General features: G+C 30.7%; 1 protein-coding gene and 1 pseudogene across 1 annotated transcript; both read right to left on the bottom strand.

Moving 5' to 3' along the window:
* Nucleotides 1-3960: 3960 nt before the first annotated feature.
* Nucleotides 3961-7912, bottom strand: LOC120079545 (probable prolyl 4-hydroxylase 3). The gene is made up of 8 exons (XM_039033761.1): nt 7538-7912; nt 7357-7438; nt 7168-7265; nt 6969-7066; nt 5926-6055; nt 5654-5841; nt 4529-4606; nt 3961-4117 (listed from the first exon to the last, which is right to left on the bottom strand). Exons 1-7 carry the CDS (start codon nt 7735-7737, stop codon nt 4536-4538), a joined length of 867 nt encoding a protein of 288 aa, XP_038889689.1. The 5' UTR covers nt 7738-7912; the 3' UTR covers nt 3961-4117; nt 4529-4535.
* A 4831-nt stretch (nt 7913-12743) lies between these two features.
* Nucleotides 12744-19491, bottom strand: LOC120079287 (annotated as a pseudogene).
* Between the last annotated feature and the right edge of the window lie 805 nt (nt 19492-20296).

The raw sequence follows: 20296 nt of genomic DNA, 5'->3' as shown, positions 1-20296 counted from the left end.
AAAAGAATTCATTAGATGTATATTCTTCTTCATTATCCATACATAGGCATTGAATTCTCTTTCCTAATTCACCTTCAACTTGTTCTTTAAATTCTTTAAACTTTATAATTGTTTCAAACTTCTCTTTTATAAAGAAACCCAGACGTACCTGGAGAATTCATCAATAAAGGTCGCCATATATAGCGCATATCGTTGATTGAAGATTGCTTGACAAGACCAAATACGTCAGAATGCACTAGCTCCAATAGTTGTTTTCCTCTAAATTTGGACTCTTTGAATGGCAGTTGATGTTTCTTTCCATATTGGCAACCAGCACAGACCATGTCTTCTTTGATATCAAGTTGAGGCAGCCCTTTAAGCATTGTTTATCATTGTCTGATATTTATTGTATGCCATAAATCTGTTGTTTCATTCTTTCGTGTCTTATTCACATAGGTGATCTCTGCTGACATGACGTAGATGGAGTCCATTCTTCACCTTTCCATCAATGGTGTACCATTGACTTTGAGATTATAGTATATCTTGACATCATTAGGTCCAAACACGAAGAAGTTGCCTGCTAATGTCAATTAAAATACTGACACCAAATTCTTCTTCATTCCATGTACATAAAATAGTTCTCCACCACTTGATGAGGATTAGAGCAAGACATTATCATAGTTTTGCCAACGTGGGCTATTGGAAACTTCAAGTTGTTTGTAGTTATAATAACTCGACTTCCTTTATACTCAAATGTGTTTGCAGCTTCCTCTTATCTTCTATCACATGGTTAGAGCAACCTGAATCGACAATCCAATCATTTTCATTATTTATCTCTTCTACATGGAGCGCCAACACTTGGTTCTCCACCACATTAGATGTGGACTGGGGGTTGGGATCTCAGCCTTTGCATCCCACTCTTGTTCACTGATGCTCTCAGCCTGAGAGGTGATTGCGTTGCTTTCTGCTGTCTTTTTCTTTCGATGATAGTCTCTGGAATAGTATCTATCTTTCCACAGCTATAACATTTCCCCTTCTTTCTATGCTCGTGATTTTGATTAGCTTTACTAGCCCCCTACTTGAGAGTGTTTTAAAGTTTATTCATTTATTTTTTATTCTACTTTTTTTTGATATTTTGAATGACCTTTTCTTTGGCTACAAAAGACCGCTTCATCCTTATTTCTCTTTAATGTGACCTCTAACATTTGCTTAGCCAATGCTTCCAAGTATATTTTCTAAGTCAATCAAAGAAGGTTGGATTGCTTAACCTTGAATAGCAGCAATAAAACTTCTATATTCAGGTTTAACACCATGGATGATAATTCTCCTCATTATTGATTCTGAAATAGCATAAGTGAAATCTAATTCAGAGATTTCACAGCATAGAGTTTTTACCTTGGTGAAGTAATGGTTGATAGTCATCTTCCTTTGAGCAATTGACAGGAGCTCGTTCTCTAGAAATTGCAATCTTACATCATTTTTCTTTGAGAAAAGTGAGGCGAACATGTCTCATGCTTTCTTAGGCGTCTTGGTTGTATTGATGTGCTCTAACATTTCTTCATCAACTATAGTTTTAATTGCGAACATGGCTTTACATGCCTTGATATTCCATTTCTTCAAAGCGGCAACATCCTCAGGTAGATTGACTTCAGTGCCTCCCAAAACATCCCACAAGTCTTCGTCTTGAAGATACGACTTCATGCATGTAGACTATGTTTTGTAATGTTGAGTGTTGAGCTTCTTGATTCCTCCAACAACTTGAAGGTCTTTCATGATCTTGTAATGATGAATGCACTCCACGAGTAGCTTTATCCCAAACAACAAGCTTCACAGTCCCAAATTGTACTTGATCTTAAGAAGCTATACTAGCTTTGCTCTGATACCATTTGTTGAAGAAATTGGCACAAAAGGAAGAGATACAATCTCTTTTGAAGAAATAAACTTTTATTCAGAACTTACTAAGATGGACAATTTTGGAGAGAATACTCTTCACTCTCTCAAGACACACTTACTCACTTTTTACTCAAAGTTTCTCTTTAACTTTCTTGCTTTTCTTTCTTCGTCTTTTTGTTTACTTCGCTTACAAATGGAGCTACACTTCCTATTTATAGGCATGAGATCTTTGGAGCCCAAGCAAAAGGATCTCTCTAGATTATTCTTGGATTCTAAATATCTAGATATTTCTTGGTTTATTCTTATCTAAAAGAATTATCTAGAATTCCTTAAACCTAAGGTTGTTCTAGAATATTTCTAGATTTTTTCCTTTGATATATTTACTTATACTACAACATAGTTCTAGAAATAACTAATTTACATATTTATGTCATATGGTAGATACTTCAAGAACCTTTTATATTAGTTAGTGTATATCTATATATTTTAACAATTCCGAGATATTGGAAGAAATAAATCATACAAGTGCAAAATGTTCCGAATGATAAAATACTTTAAAATTTTGGTTTGAATCCTATTTTTGTCCTAAATTTTTAGAATATCTATTTTACTTAAAAAAAAAAACCTTAAATTAAAAAATAGTTTTAGCTTTTATTTTACAATTAATTTTTTTTTACAGTAAAATATATAATTAATTTGTATATCAACATGGTGACAAGGCTAAAATAAGCATAGCTCAATTCAATAAACCTTAAAGTTAGCGATTCAATTTAATTACTCTCCTTATATTGTCAAGAAAAGAAAAATGAGATAATACGCAGGATTTTCTTTTGATCAAATTAAAATATGTGTTAAGACATTGGTTGGTTAAAATGGATAATCGATAACAACAATTATTTTAAATAAATGTTATTGTATATCAATGATAGACAGTAATAGATATCTATCATTGTCAAAACGTTTATCCCTCATAAACAATTGGTATATTTATAAATAAGTTAGCTTATTTTTCCATTTTTTAAAATACCCCAAAAACTAAACTGATTGTTCTTAACAGAAAAAAAATATGTATTTTGGAAAATCAAATATTCCTCAATATAAATATTGTTGGGTAAAATATTTTACTGCACTTTTAAGAAGGGGTGTCTATTTAGTTTCAAAGTTTTAATGATATTTTAGGCCCCATTAAATAACTATTTTGTTTTTTATTTTTGTTTTTTTTTAAATTAAGTTTAGAGACATTACTTCCACCTCCAAATTTCTTCATTTGTTATTTACTTTTCACAAATGGTTTAAAAGAAAACAAGTCAAATTTTGAAAACTAAAAAAAAAATAACTTTCAAAAAATTCTTTTTATTTTTTAAATTTGATTAAGAACTCAACAATTATACTTAAGAAATATACAAGTCATTATAAAAAATATAGATAAAATAGACTCGGTTTCCAAAAATAAAAACAAAAAATTAAATGGTTATAGACATCTTAATTTTTTAGATTTAAAATTTTATTTTAAAATAGTCCTCATATGTTTGCATACACATATTCATATCCCTCTTAAGGGAGAAACTAAACCGACTAGTGGAGAATAACAAATAGGATGTAATCCTCCGTACATGAATCAAAGAGGAGATATACATTTTTCTTCGGGAAAAAAGAAAAAAAAAAAAATACATTTTAAGTGTTAAAATTCAAACACTCAAATTTACAATTGTTTAAAATTAAACTCACTCCTTCAAAGTTCAACGTTTGTATAAGTTTAAGAACTCAGCCTTATAATTGAAAGTCTAGTATTTATAACCCATGTTTTTTAATTTACCTAAAGTTTTTTCAAATGTTTAAATATATTTTTTAAACCCAATACTATTGAAACTAATACAGGACTAATTTTCGTTTTAATTATTTTTGGTAGGGAAAATTATAAAGGCTAAATTGAAATTGATATAAACATTAAAAAGAAATTAAATTTAAATAGAAATGACCGAGTTAATTTACCATGCCAAAGATTAACTAAAATAGAACCAAAAAAAAAAAATACATCTTTACATGTAAAAGTTAAACTTAAAAGAAATCTTCTGCTTAAAAAATAGGGGTAAAAAACCGAACTTTTCTATATATATTAACAACTAAATATGTAACTTTTCAGAGGGTGAATAATAAATGAAGCTCAAAAAAAATATATTTAAAAAAAAAATCAGCCGTCGTCTTCAATTTCTCTCCTTCCCCAACAAAGTAATTTCATTACACCCTGCAATTTGGAAATAATCTCTCTTTAAATCATATCAAATTAGGTATAAAATTGAACAAATATTCGAGGATAAGTGGATTTTAAATATGTTACATTAATAATTATATATTCTTTTAAAAAAAATATATATATATATCATATTTATTTCTTCAAATTTATTACTACCTTGTTTTTGCGAATTGCCCAACTTTTTATATATGATTATTTCACATTTTAAAACTAATCCACTTACATTTAAAATAAAAATAATAAATGATAATAAAAAGGAAACTATTACACTTAAAAATGTGTGACTACAAAAATACAAATTTAACCCTTTCTTTTCTATGAGAAGGAAAATTTAGAGTTGGTCATGTTGTGAAAATATAAATGATGCATATAGAATTATTAAAAAGATATGTATCACTTTACCTTTGAATTAAATATATTTATTAACATGCATCCACTTGGTACATGACCATTTGTTCCCTCTTATGACAGGGCAAGCACCTATATATATAACAAAAATGCAAATAAGCACCTATATATATATAACAAAAATGCAAAATTAAATATACTTCATAGTCACTAAAAGTAAAAATGCTCCCACCCCTGTGACCAAAGGCACATATAAAACAATCATAATTGAATTCAAAATTAATGAGTTAATGTATGACCCTTGAGATCAAAATCCTAAGCCTTTTTCATAATTATTTGAGACTTTAGTTTTTTAAAATTGTAAATGTCTTCTTACTATTTAGCTACAAATATCTTCATCTTTTTTAAAATAAGATTTGAATTCTTAACCAAATTGTTTTTTTTTAAAAAAAAAGTTAACTTTTAACTCCATTGAAAACTATTTGACTTTTTTTTTCAAAGTCTAGATTAGATTTTGAAAACACAAGTTGAGAAAGTGTTAATAAACTTAATTAGTTCAAAAATTAAAAATTTCAAAACTAATAAGGTGAGAACCCTTTTAGGTTTTGAAAATTAGACTTCCACTATTAAGTTTTCTCATTTTGTTATCCACTTTCCACCATGTTTCCAAAATCCAAACTAAATTTGAAAACTAAAAACTAAAAACTTGTTTTCAAGTGTTTATTATAGAACCGGAGAGAAAACAAACATAAATTTCAAAAACTAAAAATTAAAAACAAAATTATTTCCAAACAGAACTTAAATGGTTATGCAACAAAGCCTAAACTATTTTAGTCCATTTATTGAGAGCTTACACATAGAATAGGCCAACATGAGACATGAAAAAAATAAATAAATAAATAAAAATCCCTTGGTTTTAGTTATTAATTCTTACATCAGGTGTTTGGGATCTAGACCTCCGGATATTATGATATTGTCCACTTTGGACATACATTTAGATAAAAACTAAACAGTAATGGAATTGGTTAAAAAAACTAAACAAGAATTCTATTGTCCACTTTGAATTCGATTAAGGTTTTGAAAAAAAAAAAAGAATTCAAAAGAACTAAACAAGAAAAATTAGATGTAAGCAATCTTTCAAAGCTAAACTATAATAGATAGACAGTAAAAAACACTAACCATGCAAACTTGTAGGGTCTAAGGTAGCATCAGGCTTCATGCTCCAGAACAATAAAGCATCTCCCATCTTTGGTTTCACAGAGAGTCCACCTTTACCACATTCAGAGAGTTCATTCCACCATGGCACAGAGCTAAAGTTTCCTCTCGCAGCCGGGAACACCGTCTCGCCCCCTTCTTCAACATCTGACCTGCATTCGTATCAGGACCGATTCAGAGAGAGAAATCTAAGAAAGAAGCTGATGAGTTTGAGATATGTCAAAGTAGAATCTTACAAATACATAAGGAGGGTGGCCATTCTTTGGCCTCCCTTTTTGATGTTGTACTCATCAACAAAGTAATCATAGTGAGCATCATATTTCTGCCCAACTTCATAATGGAGAATTTGAAGTCCTTCTCCATGTTCTGTTTGGAAATGTGAATATCAATACCAAAATATATTAAGACCAAGAATGATAGTGAAATCAACAAAGAATCAACAAGCAAATGAATGATGTTCACCAAAGCATTGTTTGGTTTGGACTTCAAAACTAGAATGGAGAACAAACCCACATTCATTCTCCATGCTGATGAGGCGGATTTGAGATTAGACCAAAGCCATATTCAAATAAGAGAAATCCATCTCTTAGAGTGGAGAGAAAACACTCTAGAATAGAGTTCAATTTCAAAAGGGTTCCAACAAAACTCCCAATACAAGCCTAAAAGTGACTATTTATAGACTTAGAAGAAAATATGACAAATAAACTAATAATTAAGCACTAACTAATCTGAAATTTACAACTAAACTCAGATTAACTAAATTATAATAATTGTCTAACATTTCCCCCACACCATATGCTCTTTATGCTCTGTTTGGAATTGTGGAATATCAACATTAATACCAAAATATATCACGATCAAAAAAGTCAGTGACATCAACAAAGTAACAATTAGCAAATGGCTCATTCACCAAAGCCCTGTTTGGTTTGGACCTCAAAACAAGAATGGAAAACAAATCCCACGTGAAATTTAACCAACTTTTCATCAATGTTGCAATTCTATTTTGAAGAACTATTCAATAGAACTACAGTTGAATGCCTTTAAAGATTGATATATTGAATGAAATCACTCCCTTGTCTCGTTTGACAAGATTATCGCACACAAAATAAAACAACTATAGAAAAACGGTGATTCAAACATGTTCTCAAAAGCTGTTTTGATACTTATTCCTAAACAAGCCCTTCCAGACAGAAATTATTACAAAATGCTTCAGAAATTAGCCATGGTAATATGAAAGTTGTGGAAGCCATGGTAATATGAAAGTTTTGAAATTCTTTACCTATAGGAATGAATGTAAAATCTGCTATTCTTTTCTCTATGTTACTGATGATTTTGTCCTGCCCTCTATTCAGAAACATCCCAGAACTGGTGCGCACCCTGTGGACATGACATTATAAGCCCCACCAAAGTTCGTTCATAGTCAATAATTGACAAGTTCTGTTCTGTTAGTGACAACAATGAAAAGGACAAATACAGACCTGCTATCCACACTCTTGCCAGTTTTGCTATCAACCACCGTTGATTTCTCCATGTGAGGTTTTGCAAGACTAATCAAATACAAGCATTCTTCCTTGGACTGTCCAACACCATTCCAATATAAGCCAACATTTTAACCAAACATAAACGAAACAAGAAGCCAAAAAGAAACCACAATTCTAGAAACTTACCAAGAAATTATGATAAACAAAAGCTCTAGGCTCCCAAGAAATGAACTCAACCCACTGATCCCCTCTCTTCCCCAAACCATCACTACAACAACAACAACAAAAAAATACCAAAATCAAAATCAAAATCACTTGATTCATGCAAGAAGCTTAAGGAATCACAGTCATTGCATTGCCGGAGTACCTTTCGACGGCTGAATGCCGGACGGAAGCGAGATGGTGGGGTAGATTCCGATGAGAAGTTTCCGGAGGAGAGAAGAAACGTAAAGCGAGAAGCATGAAAAACCCAAGTGCCAAAACGAGGGCCATAATCATCTTCGAAAGCTCAAATGTGGACCATTTCTTGCCCTGTATCTTGGTGTATTTCCCTTTCGATAACGCCATCGACAGAACGAAGATGCTACAAACGAATCAAAGCAAGCTGATTCTGAAACACTGCCGCTGGAATTGAAACAAAGATGAATATATACTAAGTGGGGTTTGGAAGATTTGACCATTGAGGAAAGTGGGAGAGAAATTTTGGTGGGTAATTGGAGGATTGGATTTGTGTGCGCCCACAGACTGTGATTTTGATTCTCTATGCGTTTTGCTTTTAAGCTGTTTCAGTTTTTTTTTTTTTTTTTTTTTTTTTTTTTTTTTTTTGACGAAACAGAGAGGAGAGGAGATTAATTTTGGAATTTATTTAATTTTGAATGTGTAAGGTAATAATGACATTTTTTTAAATGGTTTTTGAGAAGTCATTAAACTAATCTTCTTCAAAGGATCTGGGATGAGAACGACTATCGAAAAATTTACATTTTTTTTAATATTTTAGCCTTTGGGGTCTTTCTCGATACATCTAAATGTCGAGATTTTAGTAATTTTTTCAAATATTAAATAATCTATTCAAATCTTATATCAAATCTTATATATTTTTAAATTTTCTCCAAATTCGATTATTTTTATCGAATATTATATTCAACTCTCGTGTAAGTTTAGGCCAATTTCAATTTCTAGGATTATATGAATTTCTAAATTTCCAAAAGAATTTACCTATTAAATTTTTTCGAGATGGATGATTGCATTTTGATTTTTAAATTTTGGAAAAAATTAAATTTTACAAAAAAAAATAATAGGTAAGATATGGAAGCACTATTAATTTCACGGATATCGGTGTTGATCTGTCTAAGATTCATACCAAACTTTTATATATTTTCCATAAACCTTCTTTTAAAAAAATTAATCTTTTCAAAAATTTAAAAATTAAAACCAATCACTTGATTCATCTAAAAAATTTATTTGGATAACTGGTAAATTAATTTAAAAATTAAAAATTTGACTAAAAATTTAAAAAAAAAATTACGTAAGATTATCGGGTAAATTAATCAAATTTTCAATCTCTCCAATATGTACCTAAAAGGACCAAAATAATCGATATGTTAGAAAAAGCTAACTTCTTTTAACTAAATATCGGTGGTTGATCTCGTTCGAGATGGACAGAGAAGAACTATTTGAACGAGTTTTCAAAAAGGGTGTTAATTTTGTAAGGTGAAAACTTAAGTGTTATTTTTTATATTTTTCCGCTTTTAGATTAAATTATATAATCAATTAATTATATTATATATATATATATATATATATATATACACACACATACCGGTAACAATGGTATACAATTGCTTTTAGCTTTTGGATTTGAAAAGTTACCATTATTTTCATATTATACAATTATTGAATTTTTAGTCAAATATAAAAGTAAAAATAAGTTTTCAAGTAATTTTTTTTAAGTTCAAACCATCGAGGTATATATTTAAACTTCTAACATTTTTTTTTTCATTATAATACATACTTTTTGTGATAGGTTAGATTCAGTTTAGCAACTTAACTTATGTGATACAAAACTTATTTGTACATATATCTATTGATTAAGATAATTAATATTATATAGGGTAACTATTTTAAATAGTAAGACTATTGAAAATATTTCAAATATAACAAAATGTCATTGTATATCAATAATAGATGTTGATAGACATATTAAGAATAGACATCTCTATCAATATTAGGAGTGATAGACAGACATTTTGCTATATTTGTAAATAAAATGGCTAATTTTTCTATATTTGAAAACAAACTCTATTATATATCTATTAAATAAGGTTTAAATATTATTTTGGTCCCTGGACTTTAAGGTTTGTTCCATTTTTAATACAAAAACTTTTAAAATGACTGTTATAGTCCTCCAACTTTAAAAAAATGCCCATTTTAGTCATTGTTGTTAATATTATGTTAAAAACTTAATAGAATGATGATTTGACATTTTTTCCATAAGATGACGTGTCCATCAAATAAGTAAGTTATGTATAGATTAAAGTGTGTTTTTCTGCCAACAAGAGCATAGCTCAACTAGCATAGTACTCGTACTATCGATATTGAATTCTAAGGTTCAATTCCTCTACCCCACACTTTAATTACAATATCTTTTTAGTTTGAACCATCTCTTTCACTCTCTTGCCATTTTTGTGCAAGTTGAAAATTTTTCCAAGTTCTTTCTGCCATTTTTTTTGTAACTTCCTTCTCCTCTAATTGAAGTCATATGACTTTTTGATAATGGGTTTTCATATTTTTACCGATTCAATTGGACACCCAACTTGTTTAATTATTTGATATGGATGTCTAATTAGAAATGTCCATGGGCAAGGCGGGGTCAGGGATCCCATTCCCCATCCCTATCCCCACTTTTCATTTCATTCTCTATCCCCAAGATCGGGGCGGGAATTCCCCACGGAAAATTTGCGGGAATCGAGTTTAAAGTACTTGTGAATAAATTTTAATTAAACAATTAACTTTTTCTAAACCTTTTATTATGGTTAGTTTTACATGACAATTTAAATTTAAAGATAAATTACTCAAATTTTAGCCTAAAAAAGTTAATTATTTTTTTTGGTAGAAAGAAATAAATATAAATCAAATTAGTCACATATATAATCTAAATTTAAATATTCAATTTAAACATATTCATTATCTTTCCTAATAAATAATCAAATTTGAAATTTAAATGTAATATTTATATAATAATAATAACAACATAACATTAGATAACTATACTAAATAAATACGTAAAAGCTAAATACATGGGAAATTTTTGGAGGCCCATTCCCATAGAGAAATTGGGCATCTTTATGTCTAATGTCTAAAAAAATATCAAATCATCACCCCATTAAGTTTTTAATAGAATATTAATAGTAAGGACTAAAACGAGTATTTTTCTTAAAGTTAGGGACTAGAATAGATATTTTAAAAGTTTAGGGATTAAAATAACACAAATCTTAAAGTCTAGGTAGTAATAGTATTTAAACCATTAAAAAGTTACAGCAAATGACTACAAGGACCAACTACAATAGAATCTCATTTTTCAAATTGCCCAAAAAAAAAAGTTTGTTTTTTCATATACATATATATATTGGTGGAGAGGGAAGAAGTCAAAAGTAATATGGTTGGCTGCACAAGGTTTTGCCTTGACCTTGGGAGGCCATAGAAACATTTCCATTCAAATTCTTTTGTTTATTGAATTTTCAAAGTCTTCACATTTTTTTATTTCAACACTTCCTTCCCCAAATAATTTAATAAGGTTAGGTTTTGAGAGATGTTTGGATAAATTTGACAAACTCATTAAATATGGCACAATAAGGATTTAATATTAACATTACACAATAATCATATTTGTTTTATATTATCCATCCACCTCCAACTCCAACCTTTCATTATTGATTTTAACACCTCCAATTCTCAAATGTAACCAAGGGAACAAATTAACTCTTCCAATTATTTCTTTCACAAACTCAAAGAATCAAATAATCCCAAACAAGAAAGGGGAAAAATTCAAATAGTGAACCCCAACAAAAAAAAAAATCCAAATATTTTACTCTTATGTAAATTGACATAAGATGAACCATCATACAACTTTAAGGTATCCAAATTGAGGGCCAAACCTACTCAGTCAACTAAGCTTAAAGTTTTAGCATTAAAAGTTTAAAATCCTTTAAAATTTTACTCAATCTATAAGCATTCTTTTAAAGAACATGAAAAACATTAAAAAAAGAAAAAAAAAAAAAAAAGAAAGAAAGAAAAAGAAAGAAAGAGTGACCATTGAGTTAAAACAAGTTTGTGTCAAGAAATATGTTGTTGATGATACGTTGCTATCCTTCATTGTTTTGTTTATGCCATAATCGGATTTTTAGATTTGGTGGGGAGTTCCTGCTTTGGATCCATTAGTTTTTTTAGGCGGGTTTTTGTTGTTCTAATCTTTGTTAGCATTATTTGTGTTGTTGAAATAAATAAATATAGTTCAAATCAATTTTTCATTCCTTTTATAGGACAAATTTAATGCACCAAAACTGAAATTTTCAGTATTAATATATTTATTTACAAATGTAGAAGTATACAACTAGATATGAGTCAATATAAACATAGCTCAACTATTATAATATTTTAATTTGATCAAAAAATTAGAAATTCAAATAACCTATCCGGCATCCTAGCTCAATATATTTGTGTGTGTGTATATATATATAATTAAGACAAATAAGTAAATTAATTTTTTTTTTAAAAAAAAAAAAGCCAGTGATCTTCTTCCCTGAGAGATGTACTTCTATTACCCTGCAATTTCGAAATAATCTCTCTTAAAATAATGTCAAATATGACAAAATCAAACAAATATTCGCATATCATATAAGCTTAATTTTGAATAACTCAAAAACCAATTAATTAAAGGATTATTATGCAAACCTAATAACAATGTAAATTAATGACTACATGCAACATAAATGTATTGGCTACCATATTAAAGTTGAGAATTTTTTTTTTTTCAAAATATATATATATACACTATTTGTATAAAAAAATAATTAAAGAAATCGACTCGGTCCTAAAGTTTGAGCGATAGATTAATTTAGTCCCAAAATTTCAAAACCATACACTCAAATCTTCAATATTTATGAAATAGTTGAATTTACTTTAGTCTTAATTGTATGATTTCGAAACCTACTGACAAAATTGATCTGCAGAACAACTAAAAAAAATTACCCTATTATTTTTAAGTACTATATTTTTGACATGCATACAATTTTTATTTTAAATAATTATTGCATAATGTAAGTTCTATAGTTCCATTGCACTTCAAAATTCCTTACTATAAATATAAAATTTTATAAATACTAATTTTTAAATTCACTCATTTGACCTAAAATGGAAGGAAAAACACTGTCCACCTTCTCTCTAACTTAATATCTTAGGTTTCTAGATGAGAATTAATTGGTACAAAAAGAAAAGGAAATTTAAAAGTTGACCAATTTGGAAAAATATGATGATCTATGTGCAATTATTAAAAAGAACTATATAACTTACTTGATTTAAATTCTTAATTCATTAAGATACATCAACTTTTTACATGCCCATTTGTCTCCTCTTATGAGGGGACAAGAACCTATATAACAAAATCTATATATTAAAAGCATGTGATGGACTCTTGTAAATAAATAATCAACAAAACTATATTTGAGAAGAAAAAAAATATTTGTATTTAAAACTCTTCAAACTTGATTCACGCCTTTTGAACTCTTATTTATGTTTTTTTCTCAATACACTTACAAAAACAATACAAAGATCAAATCCTATTTATAGGATTTTCATGAACTAAATTCATGAACATATCTAACTCTCCCATACATGAGTTTACTACTCTCATCCATTCACTTACAACTCTCAAATGTATTTAATGAAATCTTAATTCATGTATAACTTATCTAGGGATTAAAACATGTTTAACTTTCAACCAAAAAGAAATGTAAAACTAATTCTACTTCACAATAACTAAAATTTTCCCAGCACTGTGAGCTAAGGCATACATAAATGATAGAACAATCAAAAGGGAGTTTAAAATTGTTGGTTAACTGTGTGATCCTAGTAAGAAATCCTTCAAATATTTTAGTTCAGGAACTAAATTTTTAATGTAATCTTTCAACTTTGAGTAAAATAATATTTTTGGTCAAAACCTGTTAACTTGTTCATTTATCTAATCCATCAATAAGATGTTCATACAGACAAGTATTTGCAGCTCATATAAGATAATATGCACTCAAAATCCAAAAATAAAGCTACATTTAGTAACAATACAAAATAATAATAATAAAACAAGATGGAAATATTTAAGATTTTGGTTAAGTAAAATATCACTAACCATGCAAACTTCTACTATCCAAGGTACCATCAGGCTTCATGCTCCAGAAAAATAACGCATCTCCCATCCTTGGTTTATAGAGAGTCCACCTTTATCAGATTCAGACAGTTTCTTCCACCATCGCATAGAGCTGACGTATTTGTTCGCATCCGGGAACACCGTCTCGCCGCCTTCTTCGACATCCGACCTGAATTTGTATTGGTATACCAATTCAGAAGGGGGGCCGATGAGTTTAACAGATGTGAAAGTAGAATCTTACAGATATATGAGGAGGGTGGCCATTCTTTGGCCCCCTTTTTTTATGCTTTACTCATCAACAAGGTAATCGTGGTGAGCATCAAGCTTCTGCCCAACTTCGTAATGCAGAATACTCAATCCTTCTCCATTCTTTGTTTGAAATTGTGAATATCAGTGCCACACTGTATTAAGACCAAGAATGTCAGTGGAATTATTTTTTAAAATAATGTTATTTTAATATATATCAACAAAAATAAGATAGGATTGAAAATATTTTTTAAAATATATGTTTATTGAAACTATTGACAAGAGTAGAGTATTGAAATCGTGTACCGGGTACAAAATTGCCATGTGCCAAAATCGTGTACAGGGTACACGATTATCGTTGAATCTCGTCAGCACCATGTCGACTGGTTGACCGGTCACATGGAAACTCGTAGATCGAGTCCACGATTACTATAATCGTGGACTCAGTCCACAATTTGTTTTTCTTTTTTTTTTTTTAAAAAAAATATATTGACTATTTTTTTTAATTGGAGATGTACAACAATATTATGACTTTAAGAATGGGTCCATAAATTTCTTCATTATTAAATTTAATTATATATTTAATCTACGATAAAAACATAATTATCCTGCAATCATATTAAAAAAATGTCATGATATTAAGGAAGATTTACAATTAGTTCTTTAATTTACAATTTGAAAAGGAAAGTTTACATGAAATTTAAAAATGACTCCATCTCCGATAAAATTTTTTTGTACAATGAAAAAAATAAATATTAAACAATATTCATATCATATATATGGAAAATGTTTGATTTTAAATCTCTTACGATGCAGTAATAGTAAGCGTCGTCAGGTGTGATAAATCGCCTCGTGATTGAATTGTACTAGGAAAAGTAGTCATCTGATACATTTGGCCCATTTGTTAATTCTCCCTATGCACAATGATCATGTCGTTCATGCCAGTAGGATATATATTCCACGTGGATTCACGCCAGTCTTGGTCATGCTTACCTCTCAAATCGATCTGGTGTAGTGCTGGGAGTGTATAGAACAACGAAAGTATCGTTTGTCGCAAACCGAACTGTCTCAACACACAATCTGGATGATGCCACTCTACTATATGGAAGCATATAAGAGGGCTAACGGTCAACCAGATGTCTTCACCATCACGACAGTAATCAAGTAAATGGATGACCAAATCTGTTGTGTGTATGGCATCCAATAATCTGACAAAAAAAAAAAAAAAAAGATAAGTATACAATCCAAAATGTTTTAAAATATTCATTTATATAACATTTGTTACCTGATTGTGCATCAGTCTGTCAAATATTTTTTCGGTACAGCGAGCAACATATTTGCTGACTGTTCAGAGGCAGCTAATACACCACCCCATCTAAAATTATAAAAATACAATTAATTTATATTCTTACATAAAATGATTAACGAAATAAATATATAAATGAAATAATAGCTGGCATTAAGTGGACGATGATCTGGGGTCTGTAACTAGACTTGTTGGTGCTATAATTGGAAATCTATCATAAGCCCACACCTATAGTAGTATCAGTGGCCCCGTTATTTCCAATGTTTGTGCATTGGTAGTCGACAAAGTTCTCTATACAACCATGCTAAGACATACACCACCCCATGAGTATGTACCAACGTGCCGAAATAAGAATAGTACCGGGAAGAACATGAGACGCACTAGAGTATTTAACTTGTCAAGCGAACAAAAATCCTCCAATAAACTGCATGTTGTATGCTCGTTCATACCTACGTCGCTGATGTCGTCGGCATCGAGAGGTAATTCTGGAAACTAGGATGCCAACCAGGGAATACTCAATCTTGATCCTTTCAGATCATTTGGTAGAACGCCTAGAGCTCTTCACAAACGTTCTTCCAGTCATACTGTAGTGAACCTATCAATGGTTGTCCGTCCACTCGTAACCCAAACTGTATAGCAACATACTGCAGCGTGATCGTACATTCCCCACAAGGCAGGTGAAATGTGTGGGTTTCTGGTCTCCAACGCTCAACTAGAGTAGTAATAAGGTGTCAATCAAGCTGGATAAAACCGATTTGGGCAATCCTAAGAAAACCTGCCTACTCAACATAAGGAATAATGCAGTGATCAAATGGGATAGTATGTTGTGCAGACGCCTCCCTTCTCCGACAACTCAAAACTACTGTGGAAGAACTATCCCATACCCATTGTGAAAGATGCATATTTTGTTGATATAATTGTACAAGATTAGAAGAACCAGGCTCCATTACCTAAGAAGTTCAAATTACATTACATAATAAAATCCATCACATAAAAGTACATAAAAAGATACAATTACATAAAAAATAAATTCATTACATAAAAGTACAATTACATAAAATGAAACAATTACATAAAAAATACAAGTTAAAAAAAAAGATACACCTTCGTCACCTAATGTACGTTGTGGACAAGTGCGTCTATTATGTTCTTTTTGATGGAAAAGTCGGCATACGCAGTGGAAATGAGAATCAATTTTACTCTAATTGCCCAAAATAAACATGCAACCCTAAAAGAATTAATTATGGTTATTTTGAAATAATACCTTTGAAGCTCCCAAAACTCGTCTATCTCCACTCGAATACGAATGGACCATTACTAGAGCTAACCTACTATTCTCTGGACTCAGAACCGGGTTGTGGGACCTGATGGATGAAGAACCCGAGAGAGAAAAGATGGAAATAGAAGAAGGGATTTTGGTTGGGTTTGGATTTTTCTTTTTAGCCCAATTTTAGAAAACTATTTTGGCAAAAATCCAAAAGTCTTTAATCCAAAAACACAAGCCCATATTTATAGAAAAGGGTCATGCAAAATTGCATGAAATAATTTCATAAAATCCCAACACCTAGAATCCATTGTCTTAGTGGACTTAATGTCTCTACTATAAGCCAATACCTAGCTCACTATTTTGTTAGTGGAATTATCCAACAAAAGTTTGGATTTTCCCACTAACTTTAGTCAAAGGGCAAAATAGTCATTTGGTCAAAGTCAAAGTTTGACCAAAAAGTCAATATTTTGACTTTTTATGATTTTTTTTCTTGTTGACTAATTTTGACATCCCGAGCATGAATCCACATTCATTTTCTCGAAATTCAAATCACATTTGAATACAAGGTCGGTCAAAGTTTGACTTTTCAAAGTCAAAAGTCAACTCTTTGACCATTTCTATTATTTCCGAGCTTCCGAATATGAACGTATTCATATTCTTGATATTTAAATCACATTTAAATATTAAAGCTGTATTTCTAAATTGAAAAACCGGCCACTATATCACATATACTTGTCGGTTTCTCTCTCTTAATCTAATTCGAACAATTCGAATTATTCTATCATTCTGTTCTAAGTTTATTTCATATGAGCTAGTAGGGGAACCTAATGGACCTATAGATCATGGGCTCCAACGATCCAAGATTAGTTGGCTAAACTCTTTAGATGGAGCTAATCAACATTTGTTAACTAACGGGTCATTCCACTATAGTCCTGTAGTTGCACTCCCCCCACTATAGATATATTTGTGTCCATTTGATATAATCATGATTAGTAAGCTAATCCTTCACAAGTTGTTCGTAATCTTGGCTGGGTCATAAAAACCGTTTTACCCACAAGACTACATCTTATTTCTTAAGTTCCACTAATCCTCTAATGAACAATTGGTTTAAGGTCTAACCTATAAACCGAACCCCTCTCGGGCCAATGAGATGGTGGAGCCCCTTGTTTAAGACCTGGATTCAGTACTAAAGGGAACAACCTATCTACTATCCCTATAACGGGTAGGAGTGAATTTGGTCTTACACCCTATGTTCCCAGCTACCCACCTAATCTTACCCCTGAAATGGGAGACTTATTGGGCCAGCGATAATGAGCTGCCCTCACCTATGTAGATCTAAGGATAATTCTGAGTGAACAAGAGTTCATAGTTAGCTCAGGATTAAGATTAAGTTACCTAGGCCATCAATTAACGAAATAGTCAGTTTTATACATTAAATGACATTTAGAACGTAAAAGTGACTATTTCATAGTTCAGTCTTATCTAAACTCTTTACATAGGATGCCCCAATTTTCATGTCTCCACATGAACGGTTTAGGATCATATCGTTTGCACTAACTACAAAATGGGTCGCATCCATAGTATCCTCAGAATAAGGTGCCCAACTTTATTCATATAATATAGACCATTTTGGCTATATATATTTGAACTTGATCCACATTTATGTCACTACATAAAGTTCAAACTTAAACTTAATAGCCTCGAAACCTTAGTTTATTGGATTCATGAATATAGAATTTAAATTTACTAAAGATTTTCAATAACTGCTTTATTGAACAAGAATATAATATTACAAACTACGAGTTTTATGACATAAAATCCAACACTTTTCTCTTGCAAATTGTACATCGACCTTTTTGGATTGCCTCTCTCCAATCCATTTCATTATGAATGCACGTACTTTTTGGCTGACCCTATTTTCTTAGTAAGTCCGCATTTGGACAAACTTCGGTAAATGATAATTCTGGCCAATAAGCTGGGTGTTCTATTGAATGGAAGCGACCTTCATAACATCGCTTGAAATTGGACAATTTGTAGCATTCATCAATAAGTGGTATGTATGTCATACACATGTAATTACAAACTGCAATTACATGAAAGCATGAATGTCCTTATGTCTATTAGAAATCAAACAAATACCATCTCTTTGGGTAACATATTCACGCAATGTCCACAAAAATTATGACCAACTGGACGAATTTTCACCTTCAACAATAGCAAAAGCAAGGGAAAATATATACTCGTTTGCATCAATAAATAAGGTGGTCAATAATTTTCCCTCCATCGATCTGGATTAATGGCCTACAATGTTTGAACCCTTCTCTTGCAGGACCAAAGGACCAAAAAAACTCAACAAAAAATAGTCGTACTTGGCACGTCATAGGGAAGGAAAAACCAATCTGTTCGTGTTCCTGGATTGTAATGAACAAGAGCACTCAACCAATACGGAAGCTCTGAATATGATTTCTCCCCATCGCCAAACACAACAATCAACTCTTTTCTCTTGGCTTGCCACACCCGTCTATAATTAACATTATATCCATGTTGTTTTTTAACTGCTTCTTGGAGTAGGGTCACAGGTACCTTAGAATCAGCTTTAACTAAATTTTGGATTTCGATACTCATAAAATTTGAATCAAGCTATGAATGATCCTGTGTCAATTTTGAAAACAAACATGAGTGTTCCGCTTGAAGTTTGGTGATTTCGAACATCCCATGAGTTTTATGCCGACATGCCGTAACCTCCAAGCACAACCATCACTCCATGATTTACATCTAACATACCAAAGATCTTGATTTAATTCCACTACAATAATTTCGTAATGTTCTCTCACATAATATTTTTTTACCGCAAGCTGTAAATCTTCTTTAGTATTCACCTATATTCCTTTCCTCCAAAATAGACCCTAGTTCATTGGTTGAATTTGTAATTTCTCAATCTATTTGGGTGAACATATTCAACGGTACCAACTCAAGATCATATTCCCCACTACCGTCATTTCCAAATAATTTATCAACTTCAATATCAATGTCACTGTCTCCATCATTTCCAGGTTCAAGAATAACTAAATCTCTAGGACGCATCGATATATTTATTATAATTTTTTCAACGGTTATAGTTGACAAAAAAAAATATATTAATATGTCAACCCAACAAAATCTAATTTCTAAGTTCAATATAAGATCGAAATATTATACATTTAAATCAGCCCAAATCTAAGATCCAAGTTATACATTTAAATCAACCCAAATAAAAACAAAATAATATATCCATAAATCATACATTTAATTCAGCCCAAATTCAAACAAAATAATATATATGAACTGATCTTCATTTTTATAAACATATACATATATTTCTATATTCAACCTAACCAATACATAATCATCCAACAAATTAATCATAAAAAAAAATAGTCCAACAAATAGACAAACATAATCATCCAGAAAAATACCCCAACAAAATCAGCCCAACAAACTCTAATTTCTAAGATCATAAACTATATTAGACAAAATCAACCCAACAAATAGAAAAGCATATACATATGTCTAGATTCAACCCAACAAATAAATCATGGATCCATAAAATACACATTAAGTTCAACCCAACAAATAAATCACAGTCCATTCTCAGACTGACAGCCTCTACGGCAAACAAAATGATATATATATATATATATGAAGATTATATATTGGAAAACAACGTACGGAAAAAATTTTACCACAGTCAAAAAGAGGCCGAAGCTTTCGGACGATTTTAGACGAACAGTTAAATTGAGGAAAAATGATACGTTTGGACGTACAAGACAGAAGCAAACGGAGGAGGTTTTCAGATAATTTTGGATGGAGAAGACGGAATCAAAGAGTGGACAGAGAAGAGGAAGCAAAG

Source organism: Benincasa hispida, chromosome 6, assembly GCF_009727055.1.
Source record: "Benincasa hispida cultivar B227 chromosome 6, ASM972705v1, whole genome shotgun sequence".
In the NCBI taxonomy this organism is placed as follows: Eukaryota; Viridiplantae; Streptophyta; class Magnoliopsida; order Cucurbitales; family Cucurbitaceae; genus Benincasa; species Benincasa hispida.
Note: the sequence above shows the minus strand (reverse complement) of the source record. Positions and strands in the feature narration are given on the sequence as shown.

What these genes read in the sequence shown, in the direction of transcription:
- LOC120079545 (XM_039033761.1), bottom strand. Translation starts at nt 7,737, where the DNA reads ATGGCGTTATCGAAAGGGAAATACACCAAGATACAGGGCAAGAAATGG. An exon ending in TTGTTTATCATAATTTCTTG is followed by an intron (nt 7,266 to 7,356) that starts GTAAGTTTCTAG and finishes GGTGTTGGACAG; the next exon opens with TCCAAGGAAGAATGCTTGTA. An exon ending in AGACCCTACAAGTTTGCATG is followed by an intron (nt 4,607 to 5,653) that starts GTTAGTGTTTTT and finishes TTATATATATAG; the next exon opens with GTGCTTGCCCTGTCATAAGA.